The sequence below is a fragment of the Haemaphysalis longicornis genome, unplaced genomic scaffold (genome assembly GCF_048455015.1).
Source record: "Haemaphysalis longicornis isolate Haplotype H1 unplaced genomic scaffold, Haemaphysalis longicornis Haplotype H1 scaffold_2, whole genome shotgun sequence".
Classification (NCBI taxonomy): domain Eukaryota; kingdom Metazoa; phylum Arthropoda; class Arachnida; order Ixodida; family Ixodidae; genus Haemaphysalis; species Haemaphysalis longicornis.
In genome coordinates, this window is record NW_027526295.1 from 271,767,447 (window position 1) to 271,791,736 (window position 24,290).

A 24,290-nucleotide genomic window follows, 5' to 3' on the forward strand; every position below is an offset into this window, starting at 1 on the left:
CCAGGGTCCGTCGGAATAGTTCCCAGTTGGTGAGTCTATGCCGGCGTTGGGGCTCGGTGGCGGTAGGTTTGGATATGGGCAGGAGTACCTCAATAATGTAGTGATCACTTTAAAAGAACGCTCCGTCCACCTCAGCATCACTTGGCAGCGGAGGCAGCGAACAGAACGGTCGCCTGATAGTCGCCTTCCTATTTCACAGGTTTGAATATTCTGCAGTAATCTTTGTTCGCTTACTCAATGACTTTTTCTGTTGCCTCTCGTGCCAACCACCCAGTGTCATTGCTATTGTGTGCCCTTGTGTATAATCCCGCATTGCTTTGGTCATGAAAACTGACATTGCTGACCTAAGACGCGAGATCGCTGATCTTAAGCGTGAATTTCGAGAAGTAAGGGAAATGCAGAAAAGCTACGAGGAAATTAAAAAAAAGAATATGAAACCACTAAGAAAGAAAATGTGGAAATGCAAGAAAGCTGCGAATTCTTCAACAAAAGCTACGAGGAAATGAAAGAAGAATGTGAAACTACAAGAAAAGAAAACGCAGCTTTGAAAGTTTCAAGTTCGACGTTGTCATGATAACGGAAACCTCGTATACGAGTGACACAGAAGTGCTGCGCCTTTCGGGCTTCAACACGTTATTTCTCAATAGGTCCTACCGCGATGTGGGGGTGTGTTACAGCTCGTGTCTACACAGCTTTCTTGTAGTACCATGAACGAATTTTCGACAGTTACGACAGATTATGAAGCTTTAACGGTGCAATGTAAAAATGCAATTTTTGTTGTGTACCGCCCCCCTGATGGAAAACTCGAAAATTGTTTCGCATTTTTAGAAGACCTTTCAATTTTGTTTCGTCTTATGGTTTACAAATAACTATCGGTGGGGACGTTAACATTAACATATTACAGGCAAGCGCACATTCGCGTGATCTAGAGCTCCTTTTCGGTTATTTCGGCTGCATGAACGTGATCAAAGAACCGACTCGTATGGGCCGTCTTTCCGAAAGTCTTATTGATGTATTTACAACCAGTGATACAAGTTGCAGTACCATGTACGGTGTGATTGGTGTACCTATAGGTGACCATTTACCTATATATATGTTCTCAATGCACACAGAAATACTAAGATGTAAGCAATTCCCCGAATCTTTCGCTTTTCACGATATTATTCAGAATACTTTGACTACTTTTCGTCAGAAAATTCCCTCTATTTGGTGGAACCCTTTACTTCTGTGCACCACTGCAGATGATGCCTACGATACTTTTCTTGAATCATATAAAGATGCATATAAAAAGTATTTTTCTCGATCGTCAAGAAAAATAAGAATATAAGGAAACCATGGATTACAGACGAATGTCTGAAGATGATGCGTAAAAAAGATTTATTGTACCATAAGTTTGTAAAAACAAAGAACAGGGACGATTTTGTAGCCTTTAAAAAGTACCGAAACTTTGTGACAAAGTTCTTACGCTATACTAAAAAAATGTACTTCGAACTGAGGCTTCCTCCCGGCGTGATGTCATGTGGCGGGAATTGAATAAACTTTTGCACCCACTTACCCCCTTAACGACGACTTTGAATTGACAGTAGATAATAAACCACTCAAGAGTCAAGAACTGGCAACCAAGTTTATTCACTATTTAACGAATGTTATGCAATGCTCCCACAATGAAAGCGCTATGAGGTTCCTAAAGGATTCTAACCCCCACAGAGCCTTTTTTTCTCCGGTAACGTCTCAGGAAATATGGTCGATTTTCTTGTCAATAAAAATAGCAAGGCCATAGACATCGATAGGCTTCAGATACGGCCTATTAAGTTTGTACTGGACCTTCTTGTATCGCCGCTTAGCTATATATATAACTTATGCCTTACTACTGGTGTTTTTCAAAAAAAGATGCAGCAAGCTAAGGTCACGCTACTGTTTAAATCCGGGGACAAAATCAATTTTTCCAATTATAAACCGGTTTCTGTACTTCCAGTTATTTTAAAAGGCTAGAAAAAGTGATCCCGAAACACCTTCTGTCCTTTTGTGACAAACACTCTATTATATCATCAAAACAGTTCGGTTTTCGTAAACATATGTCAACGAATTAGATTTACTAACGCAAAAAGAATTAATAATCCGGGGATTTGAAGAAAAGATGGTAACTTTAGTTATATTTATAGACTTTTTCAAAGGATTTGATAAACTGAGCAATTTAACATTGCTTTAAAAATTACAACATTATGAATTCCGGGGGCTTTACTCTTTTGCAATCTTATTTAGGTAACCGGCAACAGGTCGTAGCAATAAAGGAACACAACTCTTCCCTCAAGAAGTAAGGGCTGAAGTTCCGCAAGGCAGTCTTCTAGGGCAAATGTTGAATAATATTTATATGAATGATATCGTAGAAATTACTGACATTGCACATTTTATTATTTACGTAGATGATACCAGCATTTTCTTTCAATCATGTGATACTACTCAGCTTTTGCATTTAGCAAACATAACCCTCCAAAAGCTTCACAAATGGATAAAGCAAACTCGTTAAAAATAAATACTAAGAAAACTAAAGCGGTGTTATTTTCACCAGCTCAAAGATCTCTTGAAAGAATCCTCAGTTTTTACATCGTATCTGAAAAGATTTGTATAGTTCGTGAAATAAAAACATTAGGCATTGTTTTTAATGGACATATAAAATGGGATGCCCCTGTCGATCACGTCAGCACTAATTTATCTCGAGCGTGTGGGGTGCTTTGTAGGTTACGGCCTGTGGTTACATCAAATATTAAACTTATTCTTTATCATGCTATATTCACAGCTCACATCAATTACTGCAGCCTCGTATGGTTAACCAGTTCCGCAAAAAATATTAATAAGCTGCATTTATTTCAGAAAAATCCCATTCGACATATCGCAACTGTACCATATGACTCTCACACCAACGAACTATTTCTGCAGTATAATTTGTTTCCTGACCAATGTATCTACAACTTTAATCTTCTAACAAAGTATAAAAATAGCTTGCAACACAACGGTGTAGCATAGCTAAGTCGATGTAGTTTAAGAAAACCGTTGGACGTACCGTACGAAATTAGGGGAAGGAGTATATGGTTCGTGCCGTTTTCCAAAACGAATTATGGCAATGATAGATTCCAATCCCGAACTGCCCGCCTTTTAAATAACCTAGCCGAGAGTGGCATAGCTATAAATACAATTTCTAAGTGAGACTTAAGGAAAAGTTTACTGCTGAACATGGAACATTTTTAACTGACAATCTATTAAGCGTTGTCTCTCGTGGCAACATTGGTTTAGCCAAAATTACTTGTAATATTTTTCAAGCGTTTTATTGGCATTGTCTTCATTCCCTTAAAACTTTAGCATCAAAAAAGTACCGTCCACTCATTTTTGCCAATATTGTGTGTATTTATTTATGTGGATACTTCTGTAGTGCAGATTTTGATGAGTGTATGCATACCTGTATATAACATCGACTTTTTCTTCAAGTTTTTTCTTTTGCTTTTTTGTGTCTACACAGGTTCCGTACATATCCAATATTTCTCTTTTTATATACCTGTGTACCCTGTTTTGTTTTTTAACCTTTATATGTATGTATGTACCTATGAGTTCCAATATGCGTGTATGTATATCATTTAATAAGTATCTTTTACAAACTGTGAGCTATAGTGCGTTTTAATGCTTTCTTTTATGTTTGTATGTAATATCAACATGTTAAGGCGAGATTTCCTTTTTTTAGGATTATTTCCGGTGCGTATGCTTTAAACTCCTGTTTCTGCTCTACCACGCCAACCGTAAGGTGCAAACACCTCGTCAAGCTGCAGTTTTGCAGCTTTTTGTGTTTGTCCTCGCATTTCTATGTACGAAATGCTCAATAAAGTTGAAGTTAAAATTAGTTAGGTGAGTGAATGAGCTAATGTGAATTGTTGGGACTGGTGTGTTGATTAATTTTGATTAAAAGAATTAGCGTGTCAGTTAAGGCGGATTCGACGGTCGGACCAAACATGATATCTTTGGGGTCCTTGGAATTTGAAATTTTGCAGCGTTCTCTTTCCCGACCAATCAGGAAATTTTGTCACGCAGAAAGCAGCCGCAAAGTTATGTGAAGACCACCTGAATGCTATAAAAGGTGTTTCTTTATGCCCGTATTGCGCTATTATATTGTTGCTATATTAAAATTGACATCTAGGACTAAAGTTAATAACTAATTGCCTAATGCATATTGTATATTCATCAAAGAGTTTTCAAAACGTGTGTATATATGAGGGGAGGCAGTTGGAAAGAAACTAAACTGCAAGAAAAGAAGGGGAGGGACGATCAACTGGTTTGATGCAAGAGCCGCCCGATAGCATTCTTCAGTACCTTCTCTTTGTGTTACCGTTCTGCAGCCTCCCACAGGTGTTGCATCTCAACCGCCGAACACAACCCCCTCTAAGCTCAGGAAGTGGCGACAGCCCGTGCGCTTAGCCAAAGCGGCGTCAAAACTCTCATAACAGACCCTTAGCAGGCGTGGCCCATCTTTGCCAACGGTCGATTGCATGTTACAACACTTCCGATGATCAATCAGAGTACCAACGAGACCAGTCACGATTGTATGGGCGCCAGCTCATACTGGCATCCATGGCAAACAAGATCATCAACCTCGTGGTTCGAGATTTGACTCGCTTAGCCGGCGCTGATGAAGCCCGGCCCGAGTGCATGCATCCTGCAGTCACAGACCAAGAAGTTACTCAGCACTCTGGCCTATTCCATAGAACGTACTCCTCCCCACACAAATCGCTACCGATTAACCAGGAAACATTACTCCGCACCCTGTGGGCATACACCTTCCCACACAACGCCAGACTTCACCTCTTTGACGGGACACAACTCTCTCCATTGCGTTGTTTCTGTGGAGAGCATGGGAACCTCGTACACATAGTAGGCGGCTGCGACTAGTGTGCCGTAGATCCATCCAACCTTCACGTTTCAATACAGAATTGGGAGACAGCCATGGACAGCTGCGGCCTGGAAGATCAGTTCTTCTTGATGGAAACGGCTGTCGATTCGGCCCCCTCGAATGAGGATGCCCCTCTTAAACATTGCCTCGATTGAATGAAACTTCATTCTCTCTCTCTCTCTCTCTCTCTCTCTCTCTCTCTCTCTCTCTCTCTCTCTCTACAAGTGATCATTACTGCTGCTTGTGACTTCACTTGGCTATCATCTTTCCTAGAGCCCAATCGCTGTCACCAGTCGCTGAAGGGCCATTAGCAAGTTCCTATCTCCAGTGGTTCCCTATCCAATGTCGTCCTATACCCGCCGTCAAATGAGTCTTTACAGCCATTCTTTCTTTCTAACAGCTCTGTTAGCAGATAAAAGATGAGCAGTAGGAAATTTTTCTAAATGCCACCTGCTACGCTTGGCAGTCGGAGCCACATACTCGTCACACTACCATAGAAAACATTTTGCGGGTACAGTTAAAGGAGCTCTTCAACACCTTAGATAAACTCGCCGTGGTGGCTCAGTGGCTAAGACGTAGCGCTGATGAGCACACAGACGCGGTTTATATTCCCGGTCGCGGCGGCCTGTTTTCTGATGGAAGCGAAAAGCGAAAACGTCCGTGTGTCCGAAATTTCGTCGCACGTAAAGATCCCCAGGTGGTCAAAATTAATCCGATGCCCTCCACTATGGCGCGCCTTGTCGTCGGGGTTGCGACGGCGCGTTAAACCCAACAGTAAATAAATAAATAAATAAATAAAACTAGGTAAATAAATAAATAAATAAATAAAAGCAGCAAATAAATAAATAAACACTTTCGAAAACGCTTTGAATCTTCGTCGCATCTGGAAGCACTGCGAGAACTATAGCTATTGCCAGCACAGAGCAACAGTGCGTGATTTGCTCCTCGCTGCGGATACACTTAGGTTTCTGCTTCGCTTTTGTGGCTTTTTTTAGATGGCTATCAAATGCGTTCTATTCTGCAACTTAAGGAAAGCCGGCAAACAGCCGCTACACCACTGTAATGACGTCATTCAGCGGTCGAAGAACGCGAAGACCGGGAAGGAGAGAAAAATATTTTGAGCAAGTTTCTATGTTATCTGACGAGGAGAGAACATGTAATTTTTGGCTGAGGCACATTGCGACCCCATAGTATAATGTATTGGTTGACTACTTTCTGCAAGCACTCAAGATTTAGACAAAAGTTGAAAAACGTGTTGCAGAGTCGCTTTAGTTTGGCGAAGACAAAATATTTGGACAAAGAAACCTTCATTATGAATTTGCTGTTATGCCGATTTGATAAGGAAACGAAAAACAAGCACAAAAAATTAACAGAAAAAAACACGCCTGCTTTTTTTTTTCTTCGAACCCGTTTGAACCCGTTTGAACTGGTTCGAACGGGTTCTAACCGGTTCGAACCGGAACGGAATGGTTCTCTGGAACTGAACCCGAACCGAACCCGAAAGGCTTGAACCCGAACCCGAACCGAACCCGAAAAAATTCCGGTTCGACACCCTGTCAGTGTCAGCCTGCGCGCGTTCTATGAACTAGTTCGTGGAGCAGTGAACGTGACGGCCTAAAAATGGTGAGCTCAGAAAGAAAACATAGGCCGAAAACAAAAGTCACCTTACAAAAATTCGAACTTGGGACTTGTAAAATAGCATACCTAGCGCTCCAGACCACTCGACCACTGGCCAACTTTTTTTTCTTTACTGCATGAAAAACTGCACTTATTAGAGCCTACAAAAGTTATGAGTCATCCAAGAAGATGCACATCACTGCAGCTAAAATAATACGTCCGTGAAAACTCCGGCAAGCAGATGCACGCGTCCAACAGATGCAGCCATTCTGGTGGGTCATTTTGCGCCGCATAAATGCTCCGCAACAACGCAGCTTGCTCCCGAAAAATGAACTTCGTTGGGCGAGGCGGTTCCGTGTGCCTGTCCGTCATGCGGCACTTCCACAAGCTATACAATCCCATCACAACGAATATATCATAGGGCACTCCAGTAACATTTCGAAAAGGCGAGAATCGAATTATATAAGGGGTAATGTCCATGTCCGTTTTAAGAGTTCGTTGCAACACATCCCAGAAAAACACCGCATCCCGGCACAAAACAAAACAATGATCTATGGTTTCAGGTTGATTGCATAAGCGGCAATTGTCAGACCAAGGAATAGACATTCCTTTCTCGCGCAACCATGTTTTCACTGGGAGTGTTGATGCATGCAGTTTAAAGAAAAACGTTTTTGCATTTGGAGGAAGACACATACGTGTGACACGCTTCAAAACACTGTCCTTATGGTGGCCAATGTAAGGCTGGCGATAAACCGGCACTGGGTACAGACTCTCTAATAAAGTGTCCGTCAAAGCCTTCCTGGAAAGGGTAAACAGATATTGCAGGGAAAACCTGGCAGTAAGGAAATTAAATGTGTCGACCACCTCCTTTAAAAACCCCATGGTGGCTTCGTACTAACTTCACCAGTGGAGACAAGCAAAAACGGTAAATGAAAACTTATGCGCTGTTAAATAACGTTGAGAAGTGGATGATGCGTCACCTTATAGAAGAAAAACCGAGATACAAGCTGGTGTACAAACAAATGTGTCAGCCGAGCACCCCCAGACACTAATGGAAGAAAAAACTTGTCCCTATGTGCTCATAGGTTCCCATTGGGACCCACACACAAATGTCGCAAAAACTATGTAGAGCTTGTACTTTAGAACGCGCACAATGAAGTACTTGCAGCACATAAACAAGCTTTGCGACAAGGAAGACATTACAAACCTGCGCACGAGCAAACACAGAAAGTTCTCGCCCCATCCATGCCTGAGAGGCTCGCTTGACTTTTTTGAGTCCCAATGACCAATGCCGCCCGGTGTTTCGTATTCGGTGCGAAGGTACACCTAGGTATTGAAGTGCGACCTTATCCAAAGTAATGCCAGAAAATAAGGAAAGCTTCGCACCCCATTCACCAAACCAACATCCCTTTATTTTTTTTTCATATTCACAGCCGCTCCAGACGCGTCACAGAACTGCCTGGTCAGATTAAGGGCTTCTTGAACGCCTTTTTTATCAACACAATGGGCAATGTCATCCGCGTAAGCAAGGACCTTAACCTCGCAGGATAGTGAGGAAAAACCCCGTACTCTTTGACTTTGCTGAATACTAAGGCACAGAGGTTCGAGGTATAAAGCAAACAACAAGGGAGAACCTGTCTAACAGACGACTTAATAGAAACTGGCTTAGACAGAACCTGGTTGACGAACAGTTGTGTGGTGCACTGTTTGTAACAAAGCTGAATGCCTTTTAACAATATATCCCCTAAATTTGCCGCTGCCAATAGTGCGAATAGAAAGTCATGAGAAACGCGATCAAATGCTTTTGAAAGTTCAATTTCAGGCACACACTCCAATATTGAACGAGCCGCATGTATGTTTGTTTGAATGCTCCTACCTTGAATACCGCAAGTTTGGTGATGTCCTACTAAACTAGTGATGACAAGTTGAAGGCGCCTAGATAATTTTTTTTGCAAAAATTTTATAATCAACAATTCAGAGAGATATTGGCCGATAGCCGTCAACCGATTTCAGCTTTTGTTCATCTTGCGTTTTCGGAATTAAAATTGTGTGCCCTAAATAAAAGGTTGGCTGCAAAACGTCATGGTCGTATGCTGATGTGAATATGTCTAACAGAACGGGAGCAGGACCAATCTAGACCACGTTCACAATATCACCAAAGTGCAGCCACCGTGTCTGATTTAGTGCATGGTAATGGTCTTGTCGATGTTGATCAGGTAAAAGGGAGTACCATGTACTTTACTCACTTTCAGAGAAAGTCGAATGCCCGCCTTGACCGCCTATACATTTCAGCAGAAGAGATGCCTTGCATTTCTGACTATATTGTACGCCCGATCTTCTTCACAGACCACTACATGGTATCTGTTTGCTTAGGAAGATCAAGACCCCATAGTGTGCTGCTTTGGTGGGATCTCTGGAAGCTTAATACCTCTTTATTGGCTGATGGAATATTTTGTAAAAGTATATCAGATTGCTTGACTAGTATTATTGAAACACACAGTCTTTCTTTATATCAGAAATGGGATCTATTCAAACAGGAGGTAAAAAATTGCGCAATAAAAGAATCCGCTCTCCTTTCGTTTTTAAGACGTTTTTATGTACGGGAACTAACTCGTACATTGGTTGGGCTTCATGAACTTGAAGCGGTCAGTCCGGTATCAAGTGTAGAGGAAATTGGCATTGTTAAAGCACAACTTCCGCAATATGTTACCGAAAAATACCATGGCGCTCTAAGTCGGTCGAGAACTGAAAAATTATTTGATAGCCACCCCACTCGTCGTTCACTAAGTGATGAGCGGGAGTCTGCACTTGTAAAGGAAGTAATTGAAATTCAACATAAAGGTATTAGGTACACCGAAGCAGCTGAAATTTCTAGTGCTTTCCGTGACCATTACAGTACACTATTTGCGGGGTCCAGTCTATTAGCTCGGGGGCAAGAATTTAGTTCCCTCATTGATTTCTGCCTAAGCTGACAGACGATGAGTGCGCTCTGATTTTTGGGCCTATTACACTCGACGAAGTTAAGGCTGCCATCTCTGACCTTAAGAAAAACAAGACCCCTGGGCCAGATGGTTTGAGCGGAGAGTTTTATGCAAATTTTTTGACAACGGGCCAACGATGCCAACGTTGGAAATATAGGGTATATAATGTACACCCAGTTTACACTTTTATTTAGTTTTAGCATTTCAAGCAGCTTAGGTGACTATTTGTTGTATAACGCTCGGGCAGTAAGCGTCCCCCAAATTTCCACAATATCTCACGTCTACGAATTGCATTTCTTAGACGGAAAGGCGTTCGGAGATGTGTGGTCGTGCGGCTGACCACTGCGCTTGTTCACCCTGCGCAAAAAAGTGCTTCGTGCTCCCTAGAATTACGCTGTAGGGTAAAAGCATCAGTTGATTTTATTTCCTTAGTGCCAGTATTGACATCACTGACTCTTCTCCCGCCTTCTAGTGGCCTTACATTTTCCTACTAGCGTCAGCGAAGCGTCGCATGTGTGCTTGTGCAACGCTTGTGTGGAGTGACCTTGACTTGGAGCTAGATGCAGTGTACAAACTAAAAAAGTAAAGAAAGGCACATTCTTCTATTTACAAACGTGTCGTGGCTTCGTTTCAACTGAGTGAACGAATTGCAACGACCCGTCGGCGGCCGGCGGACTAAACGCTGGGCTGACTGACTCTGCCGGAAGGTCGGCGAGCCTTGCAGTAGCTCAGTCAAGCCACGTCATCTCCCCCTGACGTCACAAGAAAACGCCACATAAAACTGGCGAGGATGCAGAGAGGAGGACAGCATTTTCGAATTGATTTTTCTACTAAATAAATTCGCGTAAACGCGCTCAGAATAGTTGAAACATGGCCTATGGACTCCGTTCTTTGCGCTAGTAATCCCGCAATGTTTACAAATCACTTCAGTGTCCTTTTAAGGCGCGTGGTTCTAATGCACGGTGCTTGTCTGTCATGAAATTGTGAGGTGGCTTAGTGACCGATACCTGAGACGAGAGGAGCGACAAACTCCCCCCTACGTGCGAATCAGGTGATGTGGTTTGGATCTGCTAACTGGCGATTGGTCCACGCCTGATTAGCCGCTGGTGTGAGGCACGAGACGGGCACGGAATGGCTGTTGCGAAACAGAGCCCATTTACTTTCACCACAAGCACAGGAAATACAGGGCAGAGCGACACGGATACATGCAAAGAAAACGAAGCTGAGCTTAGGAACTAAGCGACCGTAACAGGAGAGGAGGAGTAAGGCAGACAATAGGCGGGCTTGAGGGCTTCCCTTAACTACTAATAATAGGCCCGCTAGACAGCTCCCCCCCCCTTCCGCCCCCCACCTCACACACACACTCACACACAAAACACGGCAAGTAAGAAAGGCGGATAATCAATTCCGGGGAGTCTATGTAAAGCAGGACGATAACGGAGAGGGCGATTTTAGAGTCTGAAGAAGGGTGGAGGAGGGGAGGATGCTTAGCTGCGGGTCGGTCGGTGGGCTCGCCGGGGAAGATGCGTCGGTCCGCCTCCGCCGGTCCTCTGCGGTTTAGTCCCGTTGATGGGCGACGCAATTCGGGTACACCTGGGTGGCGCGCAGTCCCTCCTCGAGGGCAATTCTGGGGGCCCGAAGTCACCGCTGTCGTCGCACTCGGGCCTACACCGCAGCCCTCAGAAGCGGCCGCCGCGTCACAACCGCCCAACCTTCCACGGCGACTTCTCACTTCCTTCTCCCCGCGAGTCGTGAACCTTGCGCTGCACCGAGCGCACAGTCTTTCGAAAAATGCGTCTTCCAAGAATCATGTTGGTGGGACCTCCATTTACCGCGGCACTCTCGCCCCCGTCTCGCCGGAACACATAGCCCACTGACCCGTGGGCCGCAATGGCGGCGAAAACCCTCCTACTCCGCCGGCAACCCCCCGGTGGCCCCAAATATGGCGAGCGAAAAAAAAAATGGCAGCATCTCCACTCCGTGGATGATGGCTAGGGGGCGGAGTACGGGGACTCGAAATGACATCCAACTTGCGCCCCGAGTGACATCCGATTTGCGCCCCGACCGCCATTCGATTTGAGCCATGAGTTGCCCCTTGATTATTCCCTAAATGAAACTGCAACTCACGGCTCAAATCGAATTTTTCTTGATGGTGGTGTGCGCACGGATGGAAGCGGACGAACATTGGGAGGTCCTAAGGCACTCCGCACCGTTACAGGCGATTGAGTAAGCCATTTGACTCTCGAGCACTAACTCACGGTCGTAGCCCAATGGATAAGATGACTGAAACTAGCTCTGTCTGGTCTACCAGATGCAGGCTCGAATACTGCCGTGCCTGTGTGACCTTTTTGGGATTGTAAATGCTATGCGCACCGACGCGGACGAACATTGTGCTAAGGTACTAAGGTCCTAAGGTACTCCGCACCTAATAATACAGACAGGGAAGGGACAAGAATTTCGCGACACATGTCTACGTGCATATTTAAACCGAGCAGCGTCGAGTTGAACTTTGTTTTCCATCGGCCAAAACTTGCATTCCACCAAGCGTTATAGACGTTTTTCATTTCAGTTAGAACTGCTTTGTATTATCCCGGATGTTCTTGAGAGGCCGCGATTTTTAAGATGCCCGCATGGCTTAGCTACAAAACCCTCTGAAGTATTTTTTTGTTATCACGCAGGGCTGCTCAAGAAGACAGCGCCCAGCCGGGTCGTCAATGTCTCCTCCAGCTTCCACGTACTCGGGCGCGTGGATTCACTCGACAAGAGGGCGCGCGGCATCAACGACTTGAAGAGTCCGCCAGCCGTCTACGGGAATGCGAAGCTGGCCCTAAACTTGTTTACTCTCGCTTTGGCGGGCAGGCTGCGAGGATGTGGTAAGCACGCCGCAAGAACGTCCTTGAAAAGCTCCGACTTAAGGCAGTAAATGAGCCTGACGCCACCAAAGAACGGGGACAGGCAATAACAGTGGTGACAGCATACCATCGAGATGCCCACATAATTGGTCGAAAATGCATGTACTTTTCTGATGAAGGCGAAAAGCAAAAAACGTTCGTGTGTACGAGATTTCGGCGCATGTTAAAGATCCCCAGGTGGTCAAAATTAATCCGGAGCATACGGTGCGCCTCATCGCCTGCGTTGCAGCATTAGCGCGTTAAACCCTACAATCAATCAATCAATCAATCAATCAATCAATCAATCAATCAATCAATCAATCAATCAATCAATCAATCAATCAATCAATCAATCGATCGATCGATCAATCAATCAATCAATCAATCAATCAATCAATCAATCAATCAATCAATCAATCAATCAATCAATCAATCAATCAATCAATCAAATATCATGTAGCGGAAGCACAACTGTGTGGAGCGACACTTATGGATAAAAAATTGAAGATCATTAAGTAACGCGAGCTGTGGTGTAGAGCTCAGCCATATATGATGTATAATATCTCACCACCACAGTATGGAGCTCAGCTATATATAGCACCAAATGTACAGCTCAGCTGTATTCCTCCCCAACTATACTCACGCGAAGTCGAACTGACCGCCGCAGCTCTGGGCATGAGGGGACCTAACAACCAGTGAGGACAGCCCGCATGCTGACAACGCATAACCGACAAAGATTTTGGCAAAAGTGCGAGGGGACAGAAAGAGGGGGCCCAACAAACAAAACAATAAAGCAGCTGTTTGCGATTTTGCTTTCGTGACAAAGAGCGTGCTTTCAGCTCACATCTTTTGAACCACCCTATACGCGAGTATGCGGTCTGTTTGGACAAGTAAAGTTTACGTCCTACGTAGCCCTTCTAGCCCTCTCTTAATTCCTAATTCCCCACCGGTGTCATGCCAGATCCGAATAAACGTTTGTTAAGTTAGTCATCCATTTTTTGCTGTGCTGTGTGTCGAGTGGAGCTTTTGCTAAAAGGGGAAATTAAAAAAAAGTCAGGGAAGCTTGCACTCACGCGCAAGACTTGAATATCGAAGCTGTTGCATGTGAGCATTGCCAGACACATAGTCAAGTTTCAGTATCGCTGTTTATATGCGAAGTTGCGGGGCTAGTAATCGCCGCCATAAGCATCAAAGAGGCCGATATCACCTTTGTGGCGAGTGGTGCGTGCAAAGTCATCCTCAGCATTGTAGACTTCCCCCCCGCTCGAATGGCGAAGCTTGCACTACGTCGTGCAAGGCTTTTACCTTAGCGAAGCTGCATGATTTCTTAATACGTGAGCCCTAAAGGACACATCACTACGGATTTGTACAAGTTTGAAATGGTTTATTTACATGTTCCGTCGTTGCTTTGCACCGTGCTAGTAGTAGTCATCGTCATATGCATCGATATTGTCGTGTTGCTCATGCCAAGCATTACATGCGCGGTAGCGATTGACGACAACGCTGGAGTCTTTTTTTTTTGCTTTGTTAAAGCCACTGCGCGTGCCGGGAACGCTCGGAGGTCGCCGCGAGGCACCCGCCCACGAGCGATCCGCGTTTTTAAATGCGACGCATCTCTTGCTCTGAGGCATGTCCCTCCTGCGTCGTCGCGCCGGCCGTCCGCAGCCCTCCTCCGTTCTTCTCTCCCACAGCTGCGTGCAACCCTCTCACTCCGGCTCATTCGCATACCACAGCTGGCGCGCTTGTTTGAGCACGCTTCACTGCGTTAACAACTGCTCCGGCGCGCGCGGTGTTCGCAAGTGCGCGCATGCGCGACTCTCCTCCGCTGTCTCCTCTCCTTCAGGCGCTGTGAATATAAAGCGGGTAGCGCGCTGCGGTGGTTCAGTCAGCGCTCGCTCTCGTTCGACTCCGCGTGACTTTGCTTGACGACTCCGTGCTTGACTTGATTCTTCCGATGAAGACGGGATGGAAGCGACGGTCCCTTCAGCGAGTGGGCTGACACAATCCAATACCAGCGTCAGCGCAAACGCTCAAGGCAACGTTACGACCAATTGAACCCCCCGATGCGTCGCATCACATCAGGGTTCCCTCGCGGGAAGATGGGCGTAATTTTTTAAGTATTTCTTATTGGAACACCAAACTTACGGCTTGTACAGCAGCTCCGCTGTTAAAAGAAAACTGATGTGCATGTCGAACATTTTGCATTTGGATGTATAATCGAAGCCACGTCACACAGGTGCTACCAGCTCCTGCCTTAGTGAGGGAAACCAACGGGTGCCACAGACACTTGGTGCAAAGAACTGTCACTACTTACGGATATATGGTAGTGAGCGGCTACTACATATAAGGTCGGCGCGAAACTGTACAGCACAGGGAGGGTTTGTTCTCGCATTATCAAAATACATTAGCAGCTGTTACCTTCAGAAACTCCATCTAATTGGTCCGAGGTCGGTATTATAAATCTATAAACTTACGTTTTGTCGGATTCAGAGCTTAATGTCCCAAGTATATGAATTTAAAAATATATACAATAATGTGAACTTAACACCGATTACTTAAATCAAGTGAGCGTATGGCTTCGTCTTTTGATCACTTCACGCATCCCTTCAGATCATGAACCTTCCCCTTGGGTTGCTGTAATGGTTATAATAGTTCGAAATTAATAGTGCCAGAAGTGATAACAAGCTCACTTATCCTCCCGTTTAGGAGTCACGGTCAACTGTCTTCATCCTGGAGGCGTGCGCACGTCCATATCAGACAACGCTCCCACACTTAGCCGGTATTTCTTCAAAGTTTCGATGGACCTCACCGGAAAGGTAAACTTTCGTTCTGCAGAAAGAAAGATCTCGTTATTGCCGCAACTTTTTTTTTTTGCTAAAAAAAGATATGTGAATGAGAGTTAATGCGCTATGTGAATGCATGGAGGGAAGGATGCCCACGAGAGGCTGCTACTATCCACCATGCACTGCAAAAAATGGGGGGAAATTGACAATTTTTTTTATTTCTGAAGCGCCCCCAAGGATTTCCATGAAGCGATGTGTTACTTCGTTGCTAAGGCGAAAGCCTTAGCAACGAATGCATCATCAGCGAAAAAAGTTAAAGCCGCTCCACCCAACGTGAAATCTGTGAAGTGCGGAGCAGTGACTCGCCAGAGGGGCTGTATGGAGGTTCTCCCGCGTCATCAAATAACACTCCAGTGGCTTCCTGCCCATTGCGGAATAACTGGAAATGTGAAGGCGGGCGCTGCAGCATTCATAGCGCATAACCAAGGTGGACCACAAGTACCGGTACCATTTTCCCGGAAAGATGCTTCAGCACTTGCATCCAGTGTGGCATGGAGCGTGCGGTGATCGATTTGGACAGACGCATCCCATCATTACGCGCCCCTCTACTCTATCGACCCGCATTGTAACTTTAGCATGCCACCTGGAATATCCAAGCATGATGAAGCAGAAATCCACCGTATGCGGTTGAACGTCGCATACACGCGATACTACTGTTGCAAAATCAACCAGTCCACCTCGCGACTGTGCCCACAGTGCGGTGTGCGTGAAGATCTGAAACACCTAATATGTGACTGTGCGCTAATTAGTACGCAAAGAGTGCCTCCGTTGTCTCGCCGCTCTCCGTTGGACAAGAACTGAGGGACGTATTAGTTCCCTGGAATTCTTCCAAACGTGCGTCTCGTGCAACAAAGGCCTGATTGGTTTATCTAAAAGCCACAAACCTTGATCAGACTTTGCAAATAGTTAAAAATCACGTGTGCTCATCTTCATCATTATAATCATCATTCTCACCGCATTCATCTGGCGTAGCAAGCCAGGCGGCTTAGATCGGCTGACATCGCCACACTCATTAAAGATTGTTCTCTCTCTCTCTCTCTCTCTCTCTCTCTCTCTCTCTCTCTCTCTCTCTCTCTCTCTCTCTCTCTCTCTCTCTCTCTCTCTCTCTCTCTCTCTCTCCGCTCTTTGAGAGCACCCCTCACGCTCTTCCACTCCCTGTCTCATTCTCTTGATGAATTGGACAGAGGTTTCTTCAATGCAATTCAATTTTCCCCCTTTTGCAGTGCTCGCGCGCCTTCTTCTTGTAAAAGTTCACATACTTTTCTCTATCTTTTGTTCTTTTTTTCGGCCTGGAACAACACGAGAGCGAGTTCTGATCTTTATTTTTTTGCTTCCTTTGATCTCGCACGTTCTGGAGCCTTTCTGCGCCATTTTGAACACTCCGTTTCTTTTTTCTTCCGCGGCCACTTTGTTCCGCTCACCATCATAAAACTAACCCAACGAGCATTCTAGGTACTGCCGGTTAAGTCCACATATTTTGCCTCAAAGTTCCTCAAACGCGCTAAACAATGGGGACATGTATGAGCAGTGCCAGCGATTCCAGGAGCTTCGAATGGTTCTGCTTAGATAAACCTCCTGTTCGAGAATCCTCTTAACTTTTGTCCGGAACTCTGAATCTAGCGTAAGCGAGTATCTATTCGAAGCCTCTGCTTGAGTGCGTGACTTCGCGTGACTACGGAGGAACTGCTGACGAGCTACGGCGACAAGCCGGGCCCCTGAAGTGCTCCGCCCTTAAAAAATCAGCGCTGACTGTCGACAGCGGATGCTACCAAGAAGCCTCGCGTATTACCCTAAAGCTACTGCCGAGGTAGTCCACGCATAAGCTGCCACTGCAAGCAACAAATAATGAGCTTTGCGACGTTAAGAAATTATGAATGTTTTGTGAAGGGTTGAAGGGCAAATTTTATAAGTTTGCGGCACGGCTTACTGAAATGCCAGTATTAGCATTTTCATTTTCATTTTTTTGCACAAAAATAACTCGGCGAGAGTGCAGCGCTTTCTCGCCTCTTCGTTCTTTGTGTGCCTCGTTTTTTGCCCGATAATCTGTTGTTTCAACTAAGCCTGATTTTTGCACTCCCCTTCCCCCCCCCCCCCTTCTTTTTTCCTTTTTCTAGACACCTATCGAGGGCGCTCAGACCTCACTACGGTTGGCGATAGACCCAACGTTGGTCAGAACAACGGGTGAATATTTCGTGGACTGCGTACCAACGCTTCCCAGCAAGGAGTCCAGAGACCGCCGATTGGCAGAAGATGTCTTCTTGACTTCCGTCAAAATGCTTCCTCTTGAGAGCCGGGAGAGGGACTTCCTGCTGACACCGACGATTGCTGAACCCCGGCCAGGCGTGGCATAGTGGGGTGTTTGGACCGCCCACCGCTGCTTAAAAGAAGCGCAATCATTGGTGGAACGACGGTGGTGCACGCAGGGACTGCTCACATTGAACTCTATAAATACTGGCATTTGACGGGCGTCTTGAAGGGGTTGAAGTAAAATTGTCTAACACACTGCTTGCTCCATGTTGTTGAAAAATAATTGGGATTCTTTGTTTCGAGGAATATTGCGTCAGATGCGACAATACAGTGGAACCCCGATAATACGACTTTCAAGGGACCGCGAGAAAGCGTCGTATGACCGAGGTGTCGTGCGACCGGGGTGCGGGTAAATGCCGGCCGAGTAGACGGTCTCACGCGACAGGTTGGCTAAGAACTTATTTAAACTACTATGTTTAGCGCATTTTCGCGTTATTTGCGAACCTTTAGCTGAAATCCCAAGTTTAAAAAAAGCAATGCCTATGTTGTGCCCCCCTCCCCTTTATGGCGTCCAGCTAGCCCGCCCGCCAAGCGCAGCGCGCTACGCGATATAAGGTCGACGTGGTCGAGCAAATTGAGAGAGGAAAAGGCGAGTGTAAAACTTCCAAGGTCAAGTGAAACGAACGTTAGTACAAAGCGGAGATGAACAAAAAACACCATTGCCGTACATGGTGGAGACATCCTTTGAACGGTCCCGTGCCATCGCTATTGGGTCATAGTGCTCAACACATAGCTATTTCAGTTTCCCGCGAGACCCAGCAACGCGAAATAGATAACATAAATCAACCTTCGCTAGTAAACCGTGTGTCGGCGAAAATTCGCGGCCTTGATACAGTGAGTTGCTGCGGCGGCCAGTAAGGGACCCAAAATGGCGATGCCAACGGGTATGTGTCTCCCTCCATCGACTCCTGTATTTTGCTCCACCCTTGCGGCGGACACGCGTGAATGGAGGCACTCTAGCAAAGAAATGAGCGGCGTGACAACGCGGCTTTTGATAAGCAGAAAGAGGAAGACAGAGCGTCGTGAAAAAAAGAAACTTGGATCCAGCGGGCGGGGAAAAAGCGCCTGGGCGGTCATCGCCGTGGGGCTGCGGCGTATGCGTTTCCGCGTTTATCGGCCGCTCAACGGGAGCGAGTCTAAATTCACGCTCCACCTGCCACCCAAACTTCGACTTCTCGCGATTGGCGCGTTGGCGTACTACTACCGCGCGGGGCCGTCGCAGCTTAACTTGCGCTCACGAGTACCCGTCTACTTGCTTGCGTTTGTTCAGTAAGTGGACTGGCAACCCTGCGGACCTTTACACATCATGCAGCATGAAAGGGGTTACGAATAAAGAAGGTTGCGACGAGGTGGCGAAGCGGGGTAAAATATGGGAAAAGCGCCGGTTTATTCGAGCCAGGGTACATCGTATGAAGCGGACCGTGTGCACCCGTGCACCCGAGTGTCATATCATCGGGGTTTTTAATGCATTGTTTCTATGGGGTGTTTGGCGGGACCGCGGTGATCCGTCGTAGGAAGCGGGTCGTCGTAAGTCCGGGGGACGTATCAGCGGGGCTCCACTATAGTTGCTTGTTGTCGGCTGGGATATTTTCGTGTTTTTAGCTTCTCCACGTCAACCCGACCCCTTTTTAAAAAATTACCAGCGGATGACGAGCTGTGGAAAATAAGCAAAAACGTGAAGATCGGTGCCTCCGCCACAGGCTATACCGCACCATAGAGTTTTTTACAGTATACTAGAGAGGAATCTGGCGCTAGCGTCTATGCGGCTCACATCAAGGTCGTCTGTGTCGTCATGCGCCGCCATTATATATCGCGCTCGCCTTAGTTTCATCATTGGCTTGGATTGAAATGTTTTAGTGACCGCAAATTTAAACAAAGTGCCACAAAAACGCGAAGAATAGTGTGCAATTATGAAAGTGGAAAATAAAAACAGGCTGTTTTAAAAATAAGAAAAGAAGAAGTAAAGCATATTTTTGCCGGAACAGTTGTGCCTGCTATTCCTCAGGCCCTTAGAGAATGTAATTTTATTAATTTTACCATTATTCAAAAAATAAGTTGTTTGAAGAGTTTCGAAAGTTTTTTGAGCGTGCATATATGAAAACGTTGCCTTCGTGGTGACCCGGTGCACCGCGACCGCCAGCTAGTGTAACAAGAAAAATGAAAACGTGGCGTTAAACAGACGTTGACGATGACAAGACAGGACGCATACAAGCGTCCGTATCTGCCGTATCTTGTCTTCGTTGGAGTACGTTTTGTTTCTTCTTTTCGTCGGCTACAAATTTCGCGGCGGCATATTTCCCGCTCAGTCATACGTCCTTCGATTGCGGCATGTGCAACGTCAAGTGCGATCACGCATTGCCTGCTATTTCACTGAACACGGCTACCACAGAAACGGGAGGATTTCGGCTTCCTTGTAGCTCGTAAACATGTGAATGCATAGTGAAAAAAGCAAATCCCAAAAACCGCTTAAGAATCCAGTTGTCATGCCAAACCCAAGCCAAAAAGGATGTCTTCCCATGAACCCCCACGACGACATGGCTTACGAGGCGCAGTTTCCTCTCTAGTATACTTACTAAGAAACTCTATGTACCTCACAACTTGCACCGGGAGTGCTTAAATCGTAAGGCTGCACAACGTCTTTCCTGGCTGCCGCTGGATGGCGCTGCTCGTTCATACTTAGGTAAGGTAATACTTAGGGAGGCAGTGCCCTTTTCGAGGTAGCGTACGAGCTACGCCCGTGCGGTTGGTTTGACGCCAATATTTAGGGAGCCTCAAAAGGACAATGTGCTTTCTTCAACGAACAGTCAATTCTGATCCCGGGTCCCATGAAGGAACATTTTGATTAGTGGTCCGGAGCTGCAAAAGACGTGGGAGTTCTAGAAAGCATGACCGATTTGACCGAAAGTGACCGAACCGCTCGGCACGTAATATCGATGCCACTAGACATCACCGCTGCCTGCTTGTCTGCATCACGTTCGATCAGCGTTTGATTAGAAATTTCTCAGCAATTAAGACATCTTTCGGAACCGAATCGACATTAAAATGGGTATGGGACGGTCAACATTCGTCTGAAACCAACTTGCTCGCTGCCTTCAGTGTCCCTTTAAGTCCTGAAATACTGCACGCAATTTTTCCGGACGACTTTATATAAGCCTCAATGTGTACACTGTAGCATAGAGGCGGACCTATAACATTAGGCACGGGTTTGTCAAAATAATACGGAAATACCTAAGACCAAAGACCCGACGATAGCGCGGTGGGAGGCAATGCTGTCCAGCGTAGACCCGAATGTTCAGTGGGTGCTCGAAAGAGTAAGAGTGGCAGCAAAATCCAAGACTCAGGAAACCGGGGGACCCACAGCCAATTTTAGGGCGAAATAAAGAATGTTTTTGTCGTCACCATCATTGACAACAGCGCTGTCGTCATTGGCGAAACCCTTTGAGACTGTAGCTGAAAATTGTGGGTGGTGTGTCGACGTCCCGACGAAACGGGTTTAACAGCCTTTGGCCTTTGACGTCAGCTGCAATCGTCGGTGTCAATCCACCTGACTGGACACCTTGTTATGCTCTAACTCAGATTTAACCAGCATTTTTATTAATATTTAGCCTATCTACGTGCCATGCAAATTAGAAAACTCGTATGTCGAACTGCGTGCACCGGCTTTCGACATACTGAAAGTCCAAGTACACAACTCATACACTAGGTCCACCCTGGCTAAGCTACAGTCACGGAGTCGAACAGGTGGGGTATGCGTGCGCTTCCGTTGTTCAATTCCCATCCGATCCAAAGTCTAGCTGAATTTTTAAGGACAATCCGCCATATTTTACAGAGTTGCGAGTTATCAAGTGTAATGTGGAGCGCCAAGTAGTTCTTAAACGGCGAATGCATGCATGCTAGCAGCGGGACTATTACAGCTGCTTAACTGCAGCTCCAGGAGCTTAATAATGCCATTTTTAGAGGTAATAACCTCATTTATCACTTAAACTTCGATGGTCTGATCCAGGTCCGTCGCGGGCGTGCCGTCCACGCTGAGAAATTGTGTTTTATTAGGAGATAATTGCAGATTGAATGTAGCGAGCGTGCGCGCCAAGCTGAAAACAGCAGTTTGAAGCTCACATTGCTTTTTTTTTACTTCGTGTTTTTGTCACACGGAATAAGATAGGAGTTTTAAAGATGGGAAGAGAGAAGAAAGTAGGAACGCAAGCGAAACGGAAGAAAGTAGAGAGAGGGGCTACAGAAAGCACAGATGGTCACGAAACCGACAGTTTTTCGAGTCTACAGGTGTGCATGCAGTCCAGTTGCGTGCAAAAGTCCATCAGCGACCTGCAGTATTTTTCTTCCAGAATTCGTTCTTTCGTTCTACTAATTTTCATAGGACAGGGGTTACTGCACTAGGTCTGAGGTTTTCGGGTTTACGAGGGTATTTGCCAGGCTTGGGTATTGTATGAATTATAGACGTTTTGAGGTGGTCAGGAACTTCTCCAGTGTCCCAGGATTGGTTTACAAGAGCCAAAAGGGCCTAATGCATGTTTCATGCTTGCTCGTGCCGTTGCGCACGGACGACTGACTTACGGGTTTGCCGTTTATGATTTGTGTCCCCGCCATTTAAACGATCTGAACATCCTCAACAAACATCTAACCCGTACCATCTCGGGACTTCCCCTCCATACCAAAACAGAAGTACTGTCGGAAGCAGTTTCGCTTCCTGCCGTCGCTAACCTGGTAGAGGAGACGACGCTTCGCTTTCAGAAGCACCTTGAATACGTACCTCAAGGACAATCTATTTTCAAATGGTACATATTAAACAGTACTTTTAATGCCTACACTTTTCCACCTGCTATTCCACCTTGGAAGCGACACGCCCTGGGGCACCTCAGACGCCGACCCGTTTCTCGCCGTAACCGCGCCATGCGGGAACAATATGAGGCGTTTTTTTTTTTCGCGAAATGAGCCAGATCCACCCTACGCGAATTTTAGAAACAAGCGGGAGTTTGTTACCGTAACTATATGCAAAGCTGTCGAAGCTGTTATATGATATATTTTACATGTCAGCTGGAGGAAGTTTGTGGGCACAAGTAATTAAAAACAATGCGGTGAATTGGAGCAATGTGGGGGTAATAGGTGTGGATTTGGCTCACATTGATTTCAAAAACTCAAGTTTATAAGGTATTCTTGTGAAGAATTTATTTAAATTTACTCTAAAGAATAGTGTGATTGGGTTTTGGTAGAAAAGGCATTGGACATATGCAAAAGGGTGTCAAGAACAGTGGAACTATACATAGACAGCAGGTGAGTCTTGTTGGCACCATTAGCAGCTCTTTTCGAATCCTTTCGTAGGATGGTTTTCTTGGGCACGCCTGAAGGCCCTCACGAAATAAGCCAGCTATTCATTGCCTTGCCATAAATTTCCAAAACGCTTCTCAAGAAGGCTGCTCATATCTTCTTCACCTTAATCAAGTGAGCGTACCCTCAGATTTGGGGGTGGGGGGGTAGAGATTTGCCAGGGCTTGCAAGCGGCTGCTGTTTAGTTAAGTACTGAAATGGTAAACATGGGAGTAAAAGATGAATACAACCAGAGTTACTCTGTAGAGACGGGAGAAACAAGATGAAATCATAGTTTCACATGTCTTAGTTGCATTTTGTTCCCTTCTTCCGTTCACTTCGTCGCCGACTTCTGGGGACAAATATTTTACCAATCTCCTAATTGCCGTCTGAATTCATGATAAGCCAGCTCCGAAAAGAAAAAAAAAAGAACTTCTGAAAACACCCACGAAACAGTCTGAACAGTCAAGCCAAAAGCAAACTCCCTTTTGGCAAAAGGCTTTGGCTCATTTTGATCCGTGAAACAGCGACATCTGGCTCGTTTTCGAAACAAACTACGATCTGCGTAGACGCTCTATTTAGGGGATAGTTGCCGAGTTTTTCTTGTCTCTGCAGTTTTATGTGACATAGTTTTGGTTTCTGGATCTGGCTCATTACGAAAAAAATAACGCCTTAAATGTCCTCACTCTCGCCAACGACGAGGCTCCGGATGAATCGACATTTTCCCCGACGCAGCCATGAACGGCACAACAGCAGCGGTTGCCTGGTCCTGCCCTGACATCCCCCAGCTTAATTGCTCTCGCAACATCACAAACACATACGGCCTCACTGATGAAGTCCAACTTTTCATAATCCTCGGCGTCATTCAGACCATACAAAGTGCGATCTCATTTATCACCACCAACAAGTTCCGCGTCATCTTTGACTCCCATTTACTGACGGGAACTGAACAGGGCCTTCTCGCCAGATTTTACGGCCACCAACATTCTTTACAAAATCAGAGACCTCACTCACGAAGGGTTCAAGATGCGCCTGGTCTAGACTCCTGCTCACACACATGGAGCGGACGGAAACCAGTCGGCGCATGACGCTGCCCGGGAGTGTTTACACAATCCTCCCATGGTTCCTGTGCCCATCCAGCTACAACATGACCCACAACAGGCATGCGAACTGGACTGGCAGCAAAAATACCGTCGAATTAAGAACCTCAGCCGACAGCTGCTTGCAGACGCCTCACCACATGGTTTGCTTGCTCCTCTGCAGTCGCTGCCATGAACAAGTGAAATTTTTGCCAATAAAGTCTACGCTGACTCGACCTACACTCTGGGCGTCATCTCCAAATGGAAAACGTCCAGGCACCCTGCTAGTTCTCGGTGCCCCTACTGCGGCAGCAACA

General features: G+C 45.9%; 1 protein-coding gene across 1 annotated transcript in view; it reads left to right on the forward strand.

The window, feature by feature from the left end:
• The window catches only part of LOC144170710 (retinol dehydrogenase 14-like), a 32,518-nt gene extending 13,780 nt beyond the window's left edge, over positions 1 to 18,738 (forward strand). The window contains exons 5-7 of the mRNA XM_077700671.1: positions 12,210 to 12,404; positions 15,129 to 15,238; positions 17,380 to 18,738. Coding sequence (XP_077556797.1) covers positions 12,210 to 12,404; positions 15,129 to 15,238; positions 17,380 to 17,616 — 542 coding nt within the window. The 3' untranslated portion in view covers positions 17,617 to 18,738. The remainder of the gene's footprint in view (positions 1 to 12,209; positions 12,405 to 15,128; positions 15,239 to 17,379) is intronic.
• The last annotated feature ends 5,552 nt before the right edge of the window (positions 18,739 to 24,290 follow it).